This window comes from Ptychodera flava, chromosome 16 (genome assembly GCF_041260155.1).
Source record: "Ptychodera flava strain L36383 chromosome 16, AS_Pfla_20210202, whole genome shotgun sequence".
In the NCBI taxonomy this organism is placed as follows: Eukaryota; Metazoa; Hemichordata; class Enteropneusta; family Ptychoderidae; genus Ptychodera; species Ptychodera flava.
In genome coordinates, this window is record NC_091943.1 from 38,282,576 (window position 1) to 38,300,935 (window position 18,360).

General features: G+C 36.2%; 1 protein-coding gene across 2 annotated transcripts in view; it reads left to right on the top strand.

Annotated features, from left to right (window-relative positions):
* The window catches only part of LOC139114790 (nuclear pore complex protein Nup214-like), a 43,666-nt gene that overhangs the window by 5,142 nt on the left and 20,164 nt on the right, over positions 1-18,360 (top strand). For both annotated transcript variants that reach the window (XM_070676717.1, XM_070676716.1), the window contains exons 2-6: positions 8,230-8,350; positions 9,011-9,076; positions 11,781-11,932; positions 16,661-16,859; positions 17,758-17,892. In XM_070676717.1, the coding sequence (XP_070532818.1) occupies positions 8,230-8,350; positions 9,011-9,076; positions 11,781-11,932; positions 16,661-16,859; positions 17,758-17,892 (673 nt within the window). The remainder of the gene's footprint in view (positions 1-8,229; positions 8,351-9,010; positions 9,077-11,780; positions 11,933-16,660; positions 16,860-17,757; positions 17,893-18,360) is intronic.

Consider the following 18,360-nt stretch of genomic DNA (forward strand, 5'->3'; position numbering starts at 1 on the left):
AGTGAAGATTTTTCCGATCAACAACTTTGACGGATGATGGACTGACCTTTTCTACCGCAATTGTTATCTCCCTCGATTCAGCACAAAATTTTCGTATGGACTGTTGATGTGGTGTTTACAGTTGTTACGTGGTGGTAAGTCCTAGTCATATTTACGACTGCTGCGTAAACAGTCACTGAATAAATTTTGCACGCATTTACGAGCACTGGATATTTTTACCGTTTTTAATCGAAAACCGTCCTTATACGCGTATGACAGTGACAAAAACAACACAAGGAATCTAGCCTATATTGTTACTGAATTACTTTGACCAAAAAAAAATTCACCAAAATGCCGAATGGTGATCATACAGAACTCTGCAGGTTTCTGGACTAAACGACCCCAAATCGACCGGATCTCAGTCAACTGTGCCGGGCTCGACGTCTACTCTATCAGTGTCAACTCAAACTTTCACTCCAGACAACTTTACCCCACAAACTTGGAATATACTAAATTTACCTTGAAAAAAATTCAAACTGTGTATTGTATTGAAAAAATCTTACTGGGGCCACGGAACAAATTAAAAAACCAACAAATCCCCACAGAAACAGTGGAATGATCATTAGTGTGCAAGGTGGCTGTGTTATATGTCAGGGTAAAAAAATCTAGTTTTGAAATTTCTGGACGGTACAAAAGGCGGGGCAGAATTAGACAAGATTACGACCAATGTGTTACCGCCGATGGTACATAACGTATTGTTGATAGCAGGTAGTTCGGTGTCCAGTGAGAACACTATTCCCAATATACCATGGCTGTTGATTTGAGCTGCCTCCCATCGAAAATTTTCTATACAAAGACACGATATCAATAATTTTGCGAGATTATAAGTACCCCCTGTCTTCTCACCAAATAGCTGCGATCAAGATCATTATGATAGAAGCAATTGACCGCCAAACACCTGCTTGCTGTTCTTATACACAATGTGTAAAAAATGATTATTCCTGCTGAGAAATACAACAGCAAATATTGCAACGTGAAGTTCTTGCTATTTTCCTCGCAATGGTTTTACATCTGTGTCTATTTTATCATGGTCACTAGACCATTTCTGACGATTTTTACAAACAAAGAATCAGTTCACACTCATCGTGGGAACACATTGCAAAGACGTTCAAAAAATGTTCATCACATGAAAGATTACCGTAATCCCCATATCAAAGATGTAGTCATCACATGACGGTTGTAACCGTACATGTGCTGCCGCCAATTGAGAATCAAAAGACTTCAAATCAAACGTAAAAAAGTATAGAAAAATATCAAAATCCAAGCATTGTAAAACAGAGTAATTTTGATAAGGTCAATTTATTGTAATATTATAAAAAATCTCCAGGCCACTCGGAACAGCGTAAGATTATGATCTCACTCGTTCGAATACTTAGTGACACTCACACGGTATGGTAAAAATGGGAACTCAGAACGTTATATACTGCTTCCGCCAAGCGAGTCCGCTTAGCTAAAGACGGTAAAATGACCATAATTATCATTGCTAGTCTCTGTAAATTTTGCCGGCTATTCGTAAGTAGTTGTCGAATTTCATGAGTTTGTCCGAAAACTATTTCAGTGAATGACGTAAGTTTCAAGACACCTGAGTGCGAACGCAATATCGGTATCGGGATAGCAAAATCAGTCACAGACAATCGAGGAAGAACATAAGAGTCTATTAATCTGCGAATTATATGAATCCTAAGTTACTATGAAAGTAAAAAGGTAATGTTGTGTCCTGGTTGGGAAAGAAAAGTTGATTAAGATTTCAAAAAAACGTCATATAATATTAGAGCAATTTAGTAAAAACAAGCTCAGAAAAACTTAAAGAGAAGAACGACATCACCGCGATCTTCAAACCTTTTATCATGTTTCAGTCTGAACGGTCAACATTTGATACTATAATCAATGTCAAGTGTCTCTTTTTGGTCAAATCTGACAGAGATGAAGCAATCGCGATTTAGTTTCAACACCCCGAACTGACAGAAAATAATGCAGCTCATGGGCACCTGTATAATCGTGGCGTGAACGTATCCAATGGCCGTCCACTATATGGGCCATTGACCCTGCATCGCCAGCAAACAACGGTTTTGGACGTCACGAGAGCATTTTTCCGCAGTCTGTGAGCGGTTGAGTGATTTGGGTTGGCTGCAGAGATCGGAATCTAGTTGATTTCGGCCAAAAACAGTTCGAAAAGTAGTTTTTCGTGTTCCGTCTGAATTGGATCCGCATGTTGCCGGTTTTGTCCATGCATGGTCCATGGCAATCAGCAGAGCCGTGGTGGGAGGCCGTATAACGCCGGGAACACACGGCATCGTACGCAGGGTTAGGCGACAACATACTTCCAAAAGAGATCTATCGTAAAATATCGCACTGCAGGTCAACATACACATCACCCATTCATAGGCCTAGAGGTACACAGATCAACAAACAAACAGGGAGAGGCAATCCGCTTGAAACCATGAAATAGTCCGTTTGTGTCTGAACTCATCTGAGACTCATGTTCAGCATGGAGGTCTCTGCTACCTCCATGTGTCCAGTAACCGTTGGTCAAGTATTTTGCTCAGTTGTAAGAATCGTTTATTCATTGTTGACATCGTAATCGATCGGATGTACACAATAAATGTTTGATCGTTTTGCACCTTTGCGTGTCCCCTCGTGATTGGCAGCTGTTTGAATGCTGTCATCTCTTGTTTGTTGGACGCTTCAAACACAGCATCGAAGCAATTTTGGCATCAAAAATCAACTTAAAATGGAAAAAATGAGAGAATTTCGCCAACAAGGTGATGCTTCAAGTATTCACAAAACGTAATATGTTGGAACAATGCTTTAATTTACACCATGGTTGTTGAAAGCTCCAGATTTTCGGGAGCATGCATTGACGCTGTTATCATGTGCCACTCATGTTGGATTATGAATGCCCAGGGAGATAGGGGGTATTTATAGGCTCCCCCTGCCTTTAAGTACGCCCTCTGACGGGCATTGCTTCCAGATTGCCTCGGTTTCAACCAGGCAGTGTAATTACTCGTGTCAATCATTTACGTCCATGGTGAAAACTGTATGATACGGCCATATGGCTGGCTCCACGAAAGTTTATAATTTCAAAGGCTCGCCACTATTGGTGCGCACGCCCAAAATATCCGCAACAAAACAGAAATATACGCGAGAATGTCGTGGAATCGCAGCCTGGTGAGAATGCTGGATGTTTGCGAGGGTGTTACTCTTCTAATTTGTTGAAATTATAACAAAATTGGGAAAAGTACTATTTCGGAGCAATTTTGTTATTTTTGATCAAAAAATCTTAAACAGTATTTTCTTTTTAATGCCCCTGGACAGACAGCTTTTATATTTGGTACACAGACATACAGAGATGACAATAGTCAGATATGTGGAAATTGTCCTGAAATATACAAATTTGTATTTTTTAGACAATATTGTCATTTTTGGTCAAGAAAACTTGTTCTCAAAATTACTTGTTTGATAGCTTTGTAATTTGGTATAAAGTCCCGAGGGATGTTATTAGATAAATTTTCTGCTCAAAGTGTTTGGAAACCCCCAAATTTGTAGATTTTAGGTAATTTTCTCAGTTTTGTGACCTTAAATGACCTACACCAACCCAGGATATGTTGTAAGACAGTTTCGAAGGCTGTGAACATAACTTGTCATATTTGGTATCAATTTGTAGGAAAATTTGATCCAGAAAACAAAGCTGAGGTGAATTTTTTCATTGCGGACCAATTTTTGCAACTTTTATATGTAACACACACAAGAACTGATGAGAAATTTGGATCCAGGATAATTCCAGATGTTGTAATCACCGTCCACAGTGGAAGGCATTTCACTATCTGTAACTAGCTTAAAGTGCTGTTTACATTAGAATGATAATACTCATTGCATTAATTAAAAAATCCCCAAGGTTGTAAATACATTTCCTGTCATCTGGCCTTATGTAATACCAAGGGGTGGAACATTTGATATTCAGGAGGGGGTAGGGTCTAGAAGATTGATGAGGTAGCATTACTTTTTTACCAGATCCCTTGTACATTTTTTTGCCCACTCCCACCTTTTCTTTTTATCAAGCCTTCTCTGTCTATTTTTTGTTGTTGACATTTGCTTATGTATTTAGGATCTGCTTGTCCCATTGCTATAGAAGTTGATATGCATGTTCCTAAAGATTACCTCCAGTACCCAAGTTGGAGACCTTATTTGCTTTTGTCATACTTGTTTTTCTTGTTTAAATATTTCTTGAATGGACCAATTCAAACCGAATGTGAGCACATAGTGTTCTTGACAGTATTTTTCATGAGTCATCAACTTTAAATAATGTCCGGCTAGTAAAAAGGAAGGATGCACGATGCAAGATACTTGAAATCAACAACAACAATCAGTCAAAATACATGTGCGGGACCGTGGCTAACGCAATGCTATTACTCAGACGATACCATACCCCATTACCGCGTATGACGGTTATCGCTATAGCGTACGATATGTTGACTTTGTGACGTATTGGACCTTATTTTGTAATTTTCACATGGTAGAACATTGTTTTCTTCATTCAAGTGGAAGAGGAGCAGTTTATTTGTCTGAAATGTGGTGAATATTGGTGAAAAAAGTCTCGCTTGTTAATAGCCAATTTCAGGCTCCCAATTTTTGACAATCGCCTGTCAGTGGACATTCTGTAAATTTTACAACACAAGATGTGTAGAATCTATAACACCAGATATATTATTATAATACTACATGTTATATCGTACATCTCAAACAACGGGCGAGTTGGTATCGGGCGAGTTAGTTTTGGGTGAGTTGGTATCGGGCGAGTTGGAATCGGGTGAGATGGTATCGGGCGAGTTGGTATTGGGCGAATTTGAATCAGTCGAGTTGGTTCTGGGCGGGTTGGAAAAGGTGCGAGTTGACTGTAATTCACAGACAATTGTGTTGTAGTACAACACAATTATCTGTAACTGCACTGCTAGGTTTCTGAATCAGAACCTATATATACTATCACGCAAGTTCTGAAACAAAGTGCAAGCTATCCATATTTTAGGCTTTACCTACACAAGTTTCACCGAATTTTCATTCGCCTGTGCGATGAAAATCAAGAGATCTAAGGGATTTGTTTTATATTTACGTTCATCACATTCCAGAATGTTACTGCTAATGGATCATAACCTCAAAAATACACCTGTAAAATGAAATTAATTAGGGCCATGGTGCTTTGGCAAAAAAAAATTTAGGATCCAGTTTACCGGTTGACCGGCGTTGACACGGCGGTTTGGTCATGTCCGTGCGTCCATCCATCAGTAAGTCCGTGCGTCTGTCCGTTCACGCAGATATCTCAGAGATGCCTGGAGTGATTTCATTCAAACTTGGTACAAGGATTTCTTCATATGTCATACATATGCACATTGATTTTTTAATGTGATACGATCCAATATGGCCGTTGTTCGGCCATTTTGTTACAATTTTTTCATGTACGGAGCCATAACTTAGGCACATCTCAACCGATTTAATTGAAAGTTGATACAAGGACATTGACCTATATCATTATTACTTATGCACGTCAATTTGTTTCACGATATGATCCAATATGGCTGCATGGCGGCCATTTTGTTACAATTTTTTCATGTTCTTAGCCATAACTCAGACATGTATCGTCGGATTTTGTTCAAAGCTGGTACAAGGACATTGACTTATGTCATAAATATGCATGTCAATTGGTTTCACAATCCGATGCAATATGGCTGCCTTGTGGCCATTTTGTTATGATTTTGTCGTGTCCTGAGCCATAATTTGGATATGTATGAACTGATTTTTTTCAAAGTTGGTACAAGTCATCGACCTATTATTTCTTAAATATGCATGTCTATTGGTTTCACAGTCCAATGCAATATAATGGCTGCCTGGTGGCCATTTTGTTACGATTTTTTCATGTACAGAGCTATAACTCAGACATATTTCCACCAGTATCATTCAAAGTTGGCATTGACCTACGTCATTCATATGCACATCAATTTGTTTAACGGCATGTATCAGTCACATGTCAATTATTGAATTTTTGTAATTAGTCTGATATGTCAAGAAATACTGTATCAAATTTCATGAAAATTGGTACAGATGTTAAGCTCACATTGCTTTAACAGTAAAAAAGAAATTTATCAGTGTCAAGTTAATTAATTTGTACGTGCATATGTAATGAACTTTCCTAATTAGAGTGATATATCGACAATTATTGTGTTAAAGTTGATGAAACTTGGTACAGAGTTTGATCTAATAGTGAACACTGTAAATACAAATCAAAAGACACTTAGTGGTATCATTTATATATATACCCCGGTACATTAATTGCTAGTTTGCATTTATATAATTAATGTATTTTTGTTTTTAGGGTGAATGTCCAAAGTACTGCATCAAACTTTATGAAATATGGTACCGGTGATAATCTGTCAGTGTTAGGATAAGATGCAAAAATGTTTGGCAGCATCCTGTCGATTAAGTACTAATTAATGACCTTTTAAATTAATATGGCGGCTTACATTGGTTTTATGTTTTAACCACCATGGAACTCATTTTTGGCCATTAAGCCCCATCTGTATCGCGGTATTTTTAATCACAGACCTAATTAATGAAGAGGACTCCTTCCTCTCATAGGACTTATAATTAAGGTAAAGGGCGACGAATTCGGACGCGCACACGCTTTAGAACGTTTCTGCGCAGATTTAACTCCAGCCTGCCGCAAATGGGTTATTTTGTAGCGCATGTATTTAACATCACCTGTCATTGTTGAAATTGCGCTTTTACCTAATTTTTTTTACCCAGTGTCTTAGAAATACATGTGACCTATAACCTTGTCAAATTTTGACCCCCTAGGAAGCTGGTTTTTATTCAATATGAGCGAAAAATCAACATTTCTCTCCCATGTACATGGCGCATATTATCCATTCACCTGGAGATATTGTAAAAAGTAGCGTGGTGACACCCATTTATTAAAAGTGTAAACTAAATGGTATTATGTCAGGATTTTATTCGCCAAGTTTGGTCAAAATGACACCATTCAAAGCGACAGGAAGAAAGTTCGAAAATTATGTTGTGATATAATTTCGATATCGTCATTTTGTAATCGATACTTATGTTAAAATTTCTTCACAAACATCATGAAAACTATACATTCGATAGATATGGATCTTAAGTCTTGGTATTTATTAAAATTAACTCGTTTGCTAAGCATTTTATAATTGCTTTCTTAAGTTTAAGTGAATTATATCATTTTTATTCATTTCTAACGACGCCATTTTAACGTCCGTTTCCATGGAAACGAGCGTGGTGACCCCCATTTTTTATTTCATTTTTGCACTTGCACAACTTCCAAGAATATTTGTGCAAAGTTTCAAGAAAATGACACCACAACTTAATTTTGACGTAATTCGTAGTACTTCACCTTAAAGTACAAGTGGGGACTGTGTCATTGTCAATGACTTGTTTATTCAAAGACTAATATATTTCATTATTTTGCAAGCTAAGTCAGTGACACCGATCGGTGACGTAGTCTACGGGTTGGCTTGCAGCTGTTGTGTGGTGATGACCCTTGCCCCAAATGTGATTGATAGATGCCACAACACCGCTAGGATATCACTACCGGTACTTTAGAGTGGCTGCGATTAGTATGAATTTCTGCAAAAAAATCACTGGGAGCGCAATTTCATCACTAACCTAAATTTAAATGAACATAAAAAAATCTGATGATTAATATTTATTACAACAGTATGCCAAGAAGGCAACTCAAGGAAGTTGAATTGGATCCATGTTTAATCATGGAGGTAGAAAGAAAGACCTTCTACCTCCATGGTTTAATGAGCAGGGAATGAAATCCTTTAACAAAACTAGCTCACGCTATCCATAGAAATTCTGAGAGAATAGTTCCATATTGGTATACTTGTATTGCCAGATGGTATATTTACACACAGACCAGAACGTGTATACATCTCAAAATTCAAGTATACATAGTGTACTTTCACTATCCCAAAATTCCATGACATAGATATTTGTTGCTTATGTTGACTTAATGGTTAGGACTGCTCTATCGAAAAAAGGAATATATTAACAAAAAATTGAGATGATAATGGTAAAATATGCGCGCTAACATCAGAAATGTATTAATTTGGTCTTTTTAAAAAATTTTTTACATGATGACCATGAAATTACTTTATTTTGCAGGAATTTGCATTCAGGCAAATGTGCAAAGTGAGAGTGTCTGACACAAAAGCTGGAAAGGAAGCACATCATGTGTTAGCAGTTTCAAACATCTACGGATACACATTCATAGGATGTGATAAAGGTAATCTCAAATTGTCTCATTTTGTTAGACACTGTATAGCAGAGGTACAAGAAGTGTCTTACATTCTATGATATTACAATAATAACCTGATCAGATTCCACCTATCAGAAAACAGAAACCTCCCTTTCTGCATACTATCTATCATCGTATCAAAACAAAACTGACTGTCCTTAAACCTGTAGCATTTTTTATATCAGAGCTGTGAAAGATGATTTCCAAATAGTATATTTAGCTCCCTTAATACCAAATATGTATAGTATTCAGAGCCTATTATAACCATGGAGACCTGGCCAATATGAAGAGTTGCAAAAGTACAGGTACATGTAAGTGTAGGTATCATTGACAGAGGCCTCAAGAATTATGGCAGTATCTTTTGTGAAAGGGTATTTCATTCTAAAATTTAAATTTTACAGAACAGGATAGTTTTTTGGTAAATATCCACTCTTAGTATTGAAAACTATTACTTGATCAAAAAGTCTTATGTTCAGACAACGCTATTACAAAGTGTGGTCATCAAAATCTCTTAAAACCACGATCAGTGACAGACAACTGTGTTATCCACTTATAAATTATTTAGAAAGCATAAAGGAATATCACCAAATATTACTTAAAGACGTTCTTTTATAAAATAAAACATAAATTTTACCTGATCTTCAACAGGATTAAAGGTTATCCAAACCTCAGCCCTCAGCAGATTGGATGAAGACAATGATTCAAGTTCAATAGGTAATATATCCATGTTTCTTTCTTCTTATTTGTGTAAATATGGTCCATCATTTGCCATAGTTACTACTTCTTGTGTTGATTTTGTTCCATGGTCATATGAAAATTGTAAAGTTGTGTAAATTCATGCACTTTTATGACCACATTACAGCAGATCAGAAGACCCTGCTTCAGAAACATACAAATCAGGGATACAAAAAGGAAGTGCATAAGATTTGTCTGATGAATTCATTGTTTTCACTGATTACTTCAAGATATTCTGACCTAATCCTGACCAGACCTAATGCCTCTGTCCTGAGCACCTTGGTTTTTTGGCTCCGCTGTCAGCGACGCGGAGCTTATCAAATAGGTTGATTTTCCGTCGTCGTCGTCCGTCAACAATTGCCTTCTTCTCTGAAAACGCAAGTCCAATTGCTTTGAAATTTTATATGCAGTTCACTTGAGGTGACCTCACTTCAGTTTGTTCAAATCGTGGTGAAATTTGCATATTTGTATTTTTTGGGCATTTTTTGGTGTTTTCGGTAAAAAAATCTTCTTCTCTGAAATCGCTTGTCTGATTGCTTTGAAATTTGATATGCAGTTTGCTTAGGGTGACTTCAGTCAGATTTGTTCAAATCGTAATGAAATTTGCATTTTTGTATTTTTAAGGCAATTTTTGTCATTTTTGGTAAAAAAATCTTAAAAATCTTCACCTTCAAAACTACAAGTCAGATAGCTTTGATATTTGGTACATAGGTCCCTAGGGATGATCTATTTCAGATTTATTCAAATTGTGCAGAAATATGCAAATTTGCATTTTTAAGGCAATTTTTACCATTTTTGGTCAAAAAATGTATTTCTCAAAAGGTACTGGTCTGATAGTTTTGAAATTTGGTATACAGGTTTCTATTGATATGTATTGAATTTCTGATGAAATCTGTAATTTTGATTTTTTGGGGCAATTTTTGCCATTTTTGGTCAAAAAATGTGTATTTCCAAATCTACTCATCTGATAGCTTTGAAATTTGGTATACAGGTTCCTACAGATGAACTTAATGATATTTATTGACATTATGATGAAACCTACAATTTTGTAATTTTGGGGCAATTTTTACCATTTTTGGTCAAAAAATGTTTTTCTCAAAAGGTACTGGTCTGATAGCTTTGAAATTTGGTATACAGGTTTCTACAGATGAGCTAAGTAATATATTGAATTTCTGATGAAATGTGTAATTTTGTATTTTTGGGGCAATTTTTGCCATTTTTGGTCAAAAAATGTGTATTTCCAAATATACTCATCTGATAGCTTTGAAATTTGGTGTACAGGTTCCTACAGATTAACTAAATGATATTTATTGAAATTATGATGAAATCTACAATTTTGTAATTTTGGGGCAATTTTTGCCATTTTTCGTCAAAACATGTGTTTCTCGAAAAGTACTAATCTGATAGCTTTGAAATTTGGTATACAGGTTTCTATAGATGAACTAAATTTGATCTTTTGAAATTATGATGAAATCTGCAATTTTTATTTTTTGGGGCAATTGTTGCCATTTTTGGTCAAAAAATTTATTCTCAAAAAGTACTCATCAGTTTGACATGTTCTTAGGGATGATCCTGTGTGATACATTCAAAGTATGATGAAATCTTCAATTGTGTATTTTTGCAGCTTATTTTTTAGCCACTTTTTTCTGGCCACTGCATTTGAGCTATCAAAGATTTCCACCTTCTTCATCAACATGTGTCAAAAATAGTTATTCTCTACATAAACACAGCGGAGCTATATCGGCCGCTAGGTCGCTTGTCAAATGTAGTACTACACGGTAATCACAGTTCCTGAAGTTACTGTAGCCACAGTTTGGCCAGCAAATTCTTCATGTGCATTTTTATAATAAATCTGCCTAATCAAAAACAGATGCAAAAATTATGACTTTATCTTCCGTTCTCACTCTAATATGTATCACTGTCATTGTTTTGTAGCTCTCAAATTATTAAACATCTTTGTCTGTCCTTTCTACTTTGATTTTGCCAGCCCAAACCCCGCCATAGTAATTGAAGCTCCATAAACCAATTCATGTGCTCAAATAATGAAATAATGAGCTATACAATAAATTTTTTGTACATGTATGGTTTGTCCATTTTCAAATGTTTTTGCAGCAAGAGAGTTTTTCAGAGGTACATTTATGCTATCTTAACTGGGAACCACAGGCTGACATACATAGTGTTCTATTGTTGCTCATTCTTTGCTGCAGAAATATGTTACTGACAGTTCCCATTTTGTGATCAGTTAGCTTTTCTTACCAAACTTCACTTTGAAGCTTTAAATCATATGATGAGAACTATTTCAAAATGTTTTGCAATAATGGTTTCCCTTGGGCAAAATTAATGCATGAAAGTGAATAAATATAAAATCAAATAAATAACTAAATATTGGTATAGCGTAAGTTTCACACACTCTATAATTTAATGCTTCTAAACTTTGTCATACACGGAAGAATCTTCAACTCTCTGGCTCAGCCAACATCAAGGAGTGATTGTAAATATGCTGTGGTTAAAGATTATTAGCCTATTGCTTCTTTGATGGTGATACTTGAAAAATTGTTTGCAAAGCAGAATACATTTCATGTAATCATGTGGTTTTCATGGAGCTGAATGTAAATTTAATGCCATGATAAAATTAACAATAATTTATAAATACATAACAATTTACACATAATTTTCTGTGCAGTGGATGATGTACCATGTATTCAGGAAGTAGCTCTACCAGTGATGCCGTGTCATGTAGCTATCTCATCTGATAATCTGACATTGTCAGTATGCTACAAGCAGAGTACAACCATCAAAGCAAATTTCTTTGACATCAGAAGCCTAGCACGTCCAGTGAGTACAACTTCAAGTTCTAATGTACACTCTTTGCTTACTTTCATTTCAAAGTATAAACAAAGCTTGCCACTTGTGTGCATAGAGTACCGTCATACAGTAATGAGGCTACCCACAATTCCCTTTGATTTGTGCACTCAGACATTATTTGCTAAAGGCTTCTTCAATTTTATCAGTTTCTGAATGATTTGAAACTTAGAATTTAATTTAAGGGTTATTGGTTAAAACTATATTCCAAAATTATTGATTATATTTAAAATTCAGGAGTAAATTGAATGAGAAGTCAATGTTTGGAGGTGCTAAATATTGTACACTTGTCAAGGTAAAGTTATTAGCAACTAAGATGGTCTCATCATACCACCTGTCAGACATGCAAATTTCCTTTGTCAGGAACATTAAAAAAAATCAATACCCTTTCTTTTGCCAACACAGATGCAACTTATTCCCTTGGTTTCCTTGAAAATGTGTATGGCTGTCAAAAATCTATGTCGACAAAATTACAAAATTACTATTTCCTCTGCGGAAAAGGGATTGACCTCATTATTCACAGTGAGAAATCAGAAAATTATGATGATCAGAACTATGTTGCCAGAATTTTGAAATATGGACTGATCTGTTCAGTGTACAGAAGAAATTTGCTTCATAGTCCGGGGTCAGTTGTCATTCCGTGTGTTTTGAGTGAAGATTTTTGCCAACCTAGCTCATCGATTTACTTAATGGCCAAGATTTTCAAAAAACATTGTTGGCATTTTTTCTGACAACTCTGACGGTCATTTCAAGGTCATTTCTTAAAATCAACAAAATCAGCTATTCTTAGCTATAAAAGGATTTTTATGCCCAGTTTGCAACAAAATTATTTTTGGAAACATGCATTTTGTTATGGATTATTCCTTATAATCATTAAAATTTAGGTTTGTTGAAAAAAACGGCTATTGCATTAAGAATATATAGAACTACTTTACCAAAGGTCAATTAAAGGTCAGTATGAAATTTCTTTCGAATTTTTCCATATTTTAAATATCACATTGATTTTCCATATCTTAAACATTACATTGATTATCTTGTCTACAATTTCAGATTCATAAACTTATACAATAGTCTCAGGAAATCAGATGTCTAAGGGACTGGTCAGATTCTCTGGCCTTGGGGGACGGTGGATTCAGGGGGTCACCCTGTTTTAGACTTTGGTGATAAAGGGGGGGTTACCATGTTATTAAAATGCCAAATAAGGGGTCGACACAGGCTCATACTTGCCTAAAATGCATCTTGCCAGCAACAAATTTCATGATTGAGTTGCATTTTCGGAGTGCACTTCGGGCGCGTAACTTTAATAATAATAAGACATATTTTTGAGAGCTCCCCCCAACAAGCGCGAAACTTGCATATATCAGATATATATATCAGAGATATCTTTATGTTTGATGATTTTTGGCGCGCCCTTTGGGCGCGTTACTTTAAATTTCAAACATATTTTTCAGCACGCCCTTCATCCGTATGACTTTCATATATCACATATATCAGAGATATCTGGATGTTTAATATTTTACGGCGCGCCCTTAGGGTGCAGTATTTTAATGTATCAGATATATGTCAGAATTATCTTGATGTCTGTAAATTGAAAGTAAGTTTTGCAAAGTGTACATGCACTAAAATTTCACAAATTTTACATTTTGTCTTATAACAGTTCTGAAGATCTGGTTATGCATAAAAAGAGTGGAATACATTCACAGCTTATTCAAAATACTGTATTCAAACTTTAGAATTGACACTTTTAAGGTCCTATCTTACAACTGACATGACAACCACCTTTTATTTTACCTTTGTCGTGCACAGGGGGTCACCCTGTTTTCAAAAGTTGGAAAAGGGAGGTCAGCCACTTTTTGACAACGGCAAAAAATAATCCACCCCCCTGGCCGAAGAAACTGACCGGTCCCTAACATTTCCTGTCAAAGGTCAATGACTTTTAATGCCATAACTCTAATCTGAAGAAAGTTTAGCTATAAAAGTAATACCATCACACAATTCCATGTTCCTTACGTATTGCCAAATATGAGTCATGTACTTCTCCAAGGTTAAAAACCGCTCCTTCAGCAAGTCCAACAAGGAAAAACATTCGATATCTGCAGCAAGCATGGTGGTATTGTCATTACCGACATTTGCAGATCCAGTCTCACACAATGGGTGTAAGTCTGCGTTTGTGTTTAAATTTTCAACAATTTTGGTCCAACATCTTTTGTGATATTTAATACCAATGGCTCTAGCATCTTTTGCACCACTGAGTCCGACTTTTAACAAGTTTGATTTTCCTTGGTTTACTGCCCTTTGTGGTTTTTCCCCAGTATTGAGTGAAGAAACCTCATGGAGAGGACCCAAAGAAAACCTATATTGTTGACAGAAAAAACACATGCTTTTGTCATATGTACTAGCTGATGATCTAGTGAAAGCAACTTTATGTTCAGATGAAACAACACATTCCATAGTCACTGTAGATGAGGTTTAAAGTTACTTTACCTAATATTACAGAGCTATCACCTTGCTCTTATGCTTTTTCATAGCGCAATTTTGCTCTCTGGAGTAGACCTCTATGGCAAGTATTTGCTTAGCATTCCCTATGCCAGCTAGCACCACAAGCTCGAAGGGAAAAAGAATCATCATCCCTGAGTCTTGAATTTATTTCTGGAAAGACACCATCACCAAATACACCTCTCTGGTGCACAAACTCCGCACTGTGTCATATGCAGTGGGATTTGACACAAGCTCACCACTTGCTTCCTGACGTATCAGGCATAAAGAGAACGTTCTGAAACAGACTTTACCGGTAAGTCTGTTTCAGAGCGTCCTCTTTTCAGAGGAATGATATGTTTTTCCATACTGAAAATTTTGACGAAGTTATTTGCATGCAATGTCAGTTATGTGAACTATTTATATGTGAAACGCAACCACTAAATGTTAACTATTCCGTGACATTACAATATCTAGTAAATAGCCAATGGATAACGGTTTCTGAGAAACTACTAACACTGTCTTTGACTTCTTGTCATTTTTAACCCTAAATAAGCTATGGACTAAACCTGTGTCTCAATAAAGAATCAACCTATTGTTAATGTATCATTTTTCGTACTCTATATCAATGTTCTAACAATGGGTGTCTTGGTTAGTACAACATTGTGTGTACTGGAGTTGATTTTCAAAAAACACAGGTAATAGCCTATATTTCTCAGTCAAGAGGCTTAGTTTTGATAAACGGCTTCTACATATAGCCTATGTTTAGCAACAAGTCTCTAATCCCAGCTATTGTTACTAAGGAAACATCCAAATCGTTTTACATGGCTTGGAGAGAAATGCGAGGAAAAGGGAAGACTTACTCTTACTACAAGCAAAGAGTACACTGCTAGCTGCACAGTAATCCAGTCTACACTAGTTAAATTCTGCACAGAGGTCTGGAGTTTACAACCTTGCAGAGCTGGTCATACTGCGGACGGCTTACGCTGAAATGCACAGAAATTGATAAAATAACGTCTATGATGTAGTTGTCAAGCGCAGTGCATGTAAGAAACCAATCCGTGTCATTATTTAACACAGTGCATGGGAAATGATGGACAACTGCAACACACACAAATCCTTGTAATTGCATATAAATCCATACAAAACGGTAAAAAAAAGATCCAATAATGCCTCAAACAAGGTTTTTTAAATCTATCATGAGCTGTTTGGTTCCCCTACACCACTGAAGGTAGTTTGGTCAATGATTATAGCCAATTTGTATGCACTACAATGCTTAATCAATGGAATTTGCCGAGTAAAGAATGACCTTGAATTTGACCTTGACAAAGTGGAAAGAAAAAATGCCAACAATGTTTTTTGGACTGTCCAGGTATTAAGGAACAAAATGATATATGTTGACAAGAGTCTTCACGAAATGCACACGGAAGCCAAAATCATGACAAGTGACCCCGGACTATCAGTTCAGTGAGTGATCTCCATGTGTACAGATCATGGAGAATTGTGGATAGCCTCACTTACTGTGCGTCAGGGGTGTTTGAAAGATTAAAAGACATCTTCAAGAGAAGTATGATGTGAGCAAATTTAGGAAACTTCAAAAGAGTTGACTGGTTCAGAGTTAGGGTATCATACATATAAACACCTTGGTTGATCGATGCTTGTTGAATATCTGAAACTATAGTGTAGGGATATTTTCCCAGCTGTCAGTTCAAGACAACCATTTCAATTTGTGTTGCTATTTTTAGTGTCCATAGGAATATGGTTTCCACAATGGACAAAGATAACAAAATTGAATCTGATTATGTGATATGTGGATATGATCCAATATGGCTTCCTGGCAGCCATTTCGTTTTCTTAGGCCAGAGCAATTACTCATACTTGTCAAGACCAATTTCACTTGAACTTGGTACAAAGACAGTGTGTTTTAACATACTGGTAAAGTTATGACTATATATGTATCAATCTTTACCACATTCTAAATGGTACCGTACATTATTTTGACTTCCATTTAGTTACATGTAATTAAATCACTTCAATTACATGTGGGGACTGTGTCATGTATAATGACATGTTTATTTTATGAATAGGTACACCCATGTAAAATTTTGTTTAGTATGCAACTTGGATGTTCAAAACCTTTGAGTCTTCATGTTATTGAAATTTTTTCTCACTGTGGGTGACTGCAACACCAATGAACTGTGGTTGGTTTTCTTTTCTCTATCAAAGAATACGGATTTTGAGGCATTTGTCAGTGTAGAGTTGTCGGAAGACAGTGATACATCTCTTCGTGATCTACGATGGAATCCTGATTCAGCTGACAATGCTGGTATATTTGCAGCATGTTTTACTGATGGTAGTGTGTCTCTCTGGCAAGTGACCACATCGGTGACAATGCTGTGTTCATGCGATGCTGGTGTTAATGCAAGTAAGTAACCACATCAGTATCAATGCTGTGTTCACTCTATGCTGGTGTTAATGCAAGTAAGTGACTATATCAGTGACTTAGCTGGTGTTAATGCAACTAAGTTACTACATCAGTGACTTAGCTGGTGTTAATGCAACTAAGTTACTACATCAGTGACTTAGCTGGTGTTAATGCAACGAAGTGACTACATCATGATCAGTGACAATGCTGTAATTATTCATTACTGATGTTTTAAGATGACAATAGTGACAATTCTGTCTTCACTCAACGTCAGCATCTGTGTAAATGAGCACAGGAATGATGGTGCTATAATTAGGCCATGCTGGTGTTAATGCAAGTACACGCAAGATTTTCTATAAGATTTTCTGTCTTGCAACCAACTTGCAACAATGTCATTGTCTTTCCAAATGCAGTGACATTGTTTCAAATATTGCCTGCTATCAGCAGAGTTTGAAGAACAAAAATAAATATCACAGCACCCAAAATTTTGTAAAACAAAAAACCACTTGCCTTTACAAATACCATGATGGTTTATTTTGTTTTTGTCTTGAGTAATTTATGAAGTCTAGTATCTCCTCTACAGATAGATACCATGTTCACATTGTAGAGTTCGTAGTTGTCATGTTTGTCTTTTAGAATCTGATTCTAGCAGGCAATATTTGAAGTAACTTGAATATATACAGCCTATGATTTGAGAAGGTATTTGTGTATCTCAGATTCAAATGTATGCTAACTTTCATTATTTCTTGTGCTTAATGTATCTGTGGAAACATTGCAGTGAGTTCTAACCTATGTTTTGTCTCCTATTTAAGTATGAATAACTGTATGAAAACTATAGTCTCTGTCTGCTTAAAATGTGTTGTATTTTCAAGTTCTGATTTTGCTTATCTTTTCTCAGTATGTTGGAGTCCTAAGGGCAAACAGATAGTATGTGGCACCTTAACTGGAAAACTAATCCAGTATGACAAATTGCTGATTCAGAAGAAGGAGATTGAAGCCCCTAATATATTTGATAATGACCTCAACATTCAAGGTAATTTCATGCACTTGACCTGCTCTTGTTCAAAGGGCCAGACAATTGCATGTTACAACATCTACTTATATAAGCAAAAAGTACCCGCTCACAGCCCATAATGGACATACTGTAAGCAACTGTGCATGACATAATGTACAAGGCGAAACTGGGTACATTATGGAGTGCAAAGTTTGCTTGAGTCCTTCATGAGCCAGGAAGGGGTACATTAATTCTATTATTTTATAGTTTTGGCGATGCTAGTGAATATCTAGATGTAGAAAACATCTGGGGCCACAATGTTGGATAATCGGATACATTATCAGTTATAATCTGAGGGTATGACGTCACAAAATTCACTGGTATTAATAGAGCTATAATATAAAACCAGGAAATGCAATTTTAATGCTGCTCTAGCAAGGTCTGAAATAACTTGTGATTTGTGATGTTTCAATAATGAGGAATAAAAAGTGAAGAAATTTGGTATCA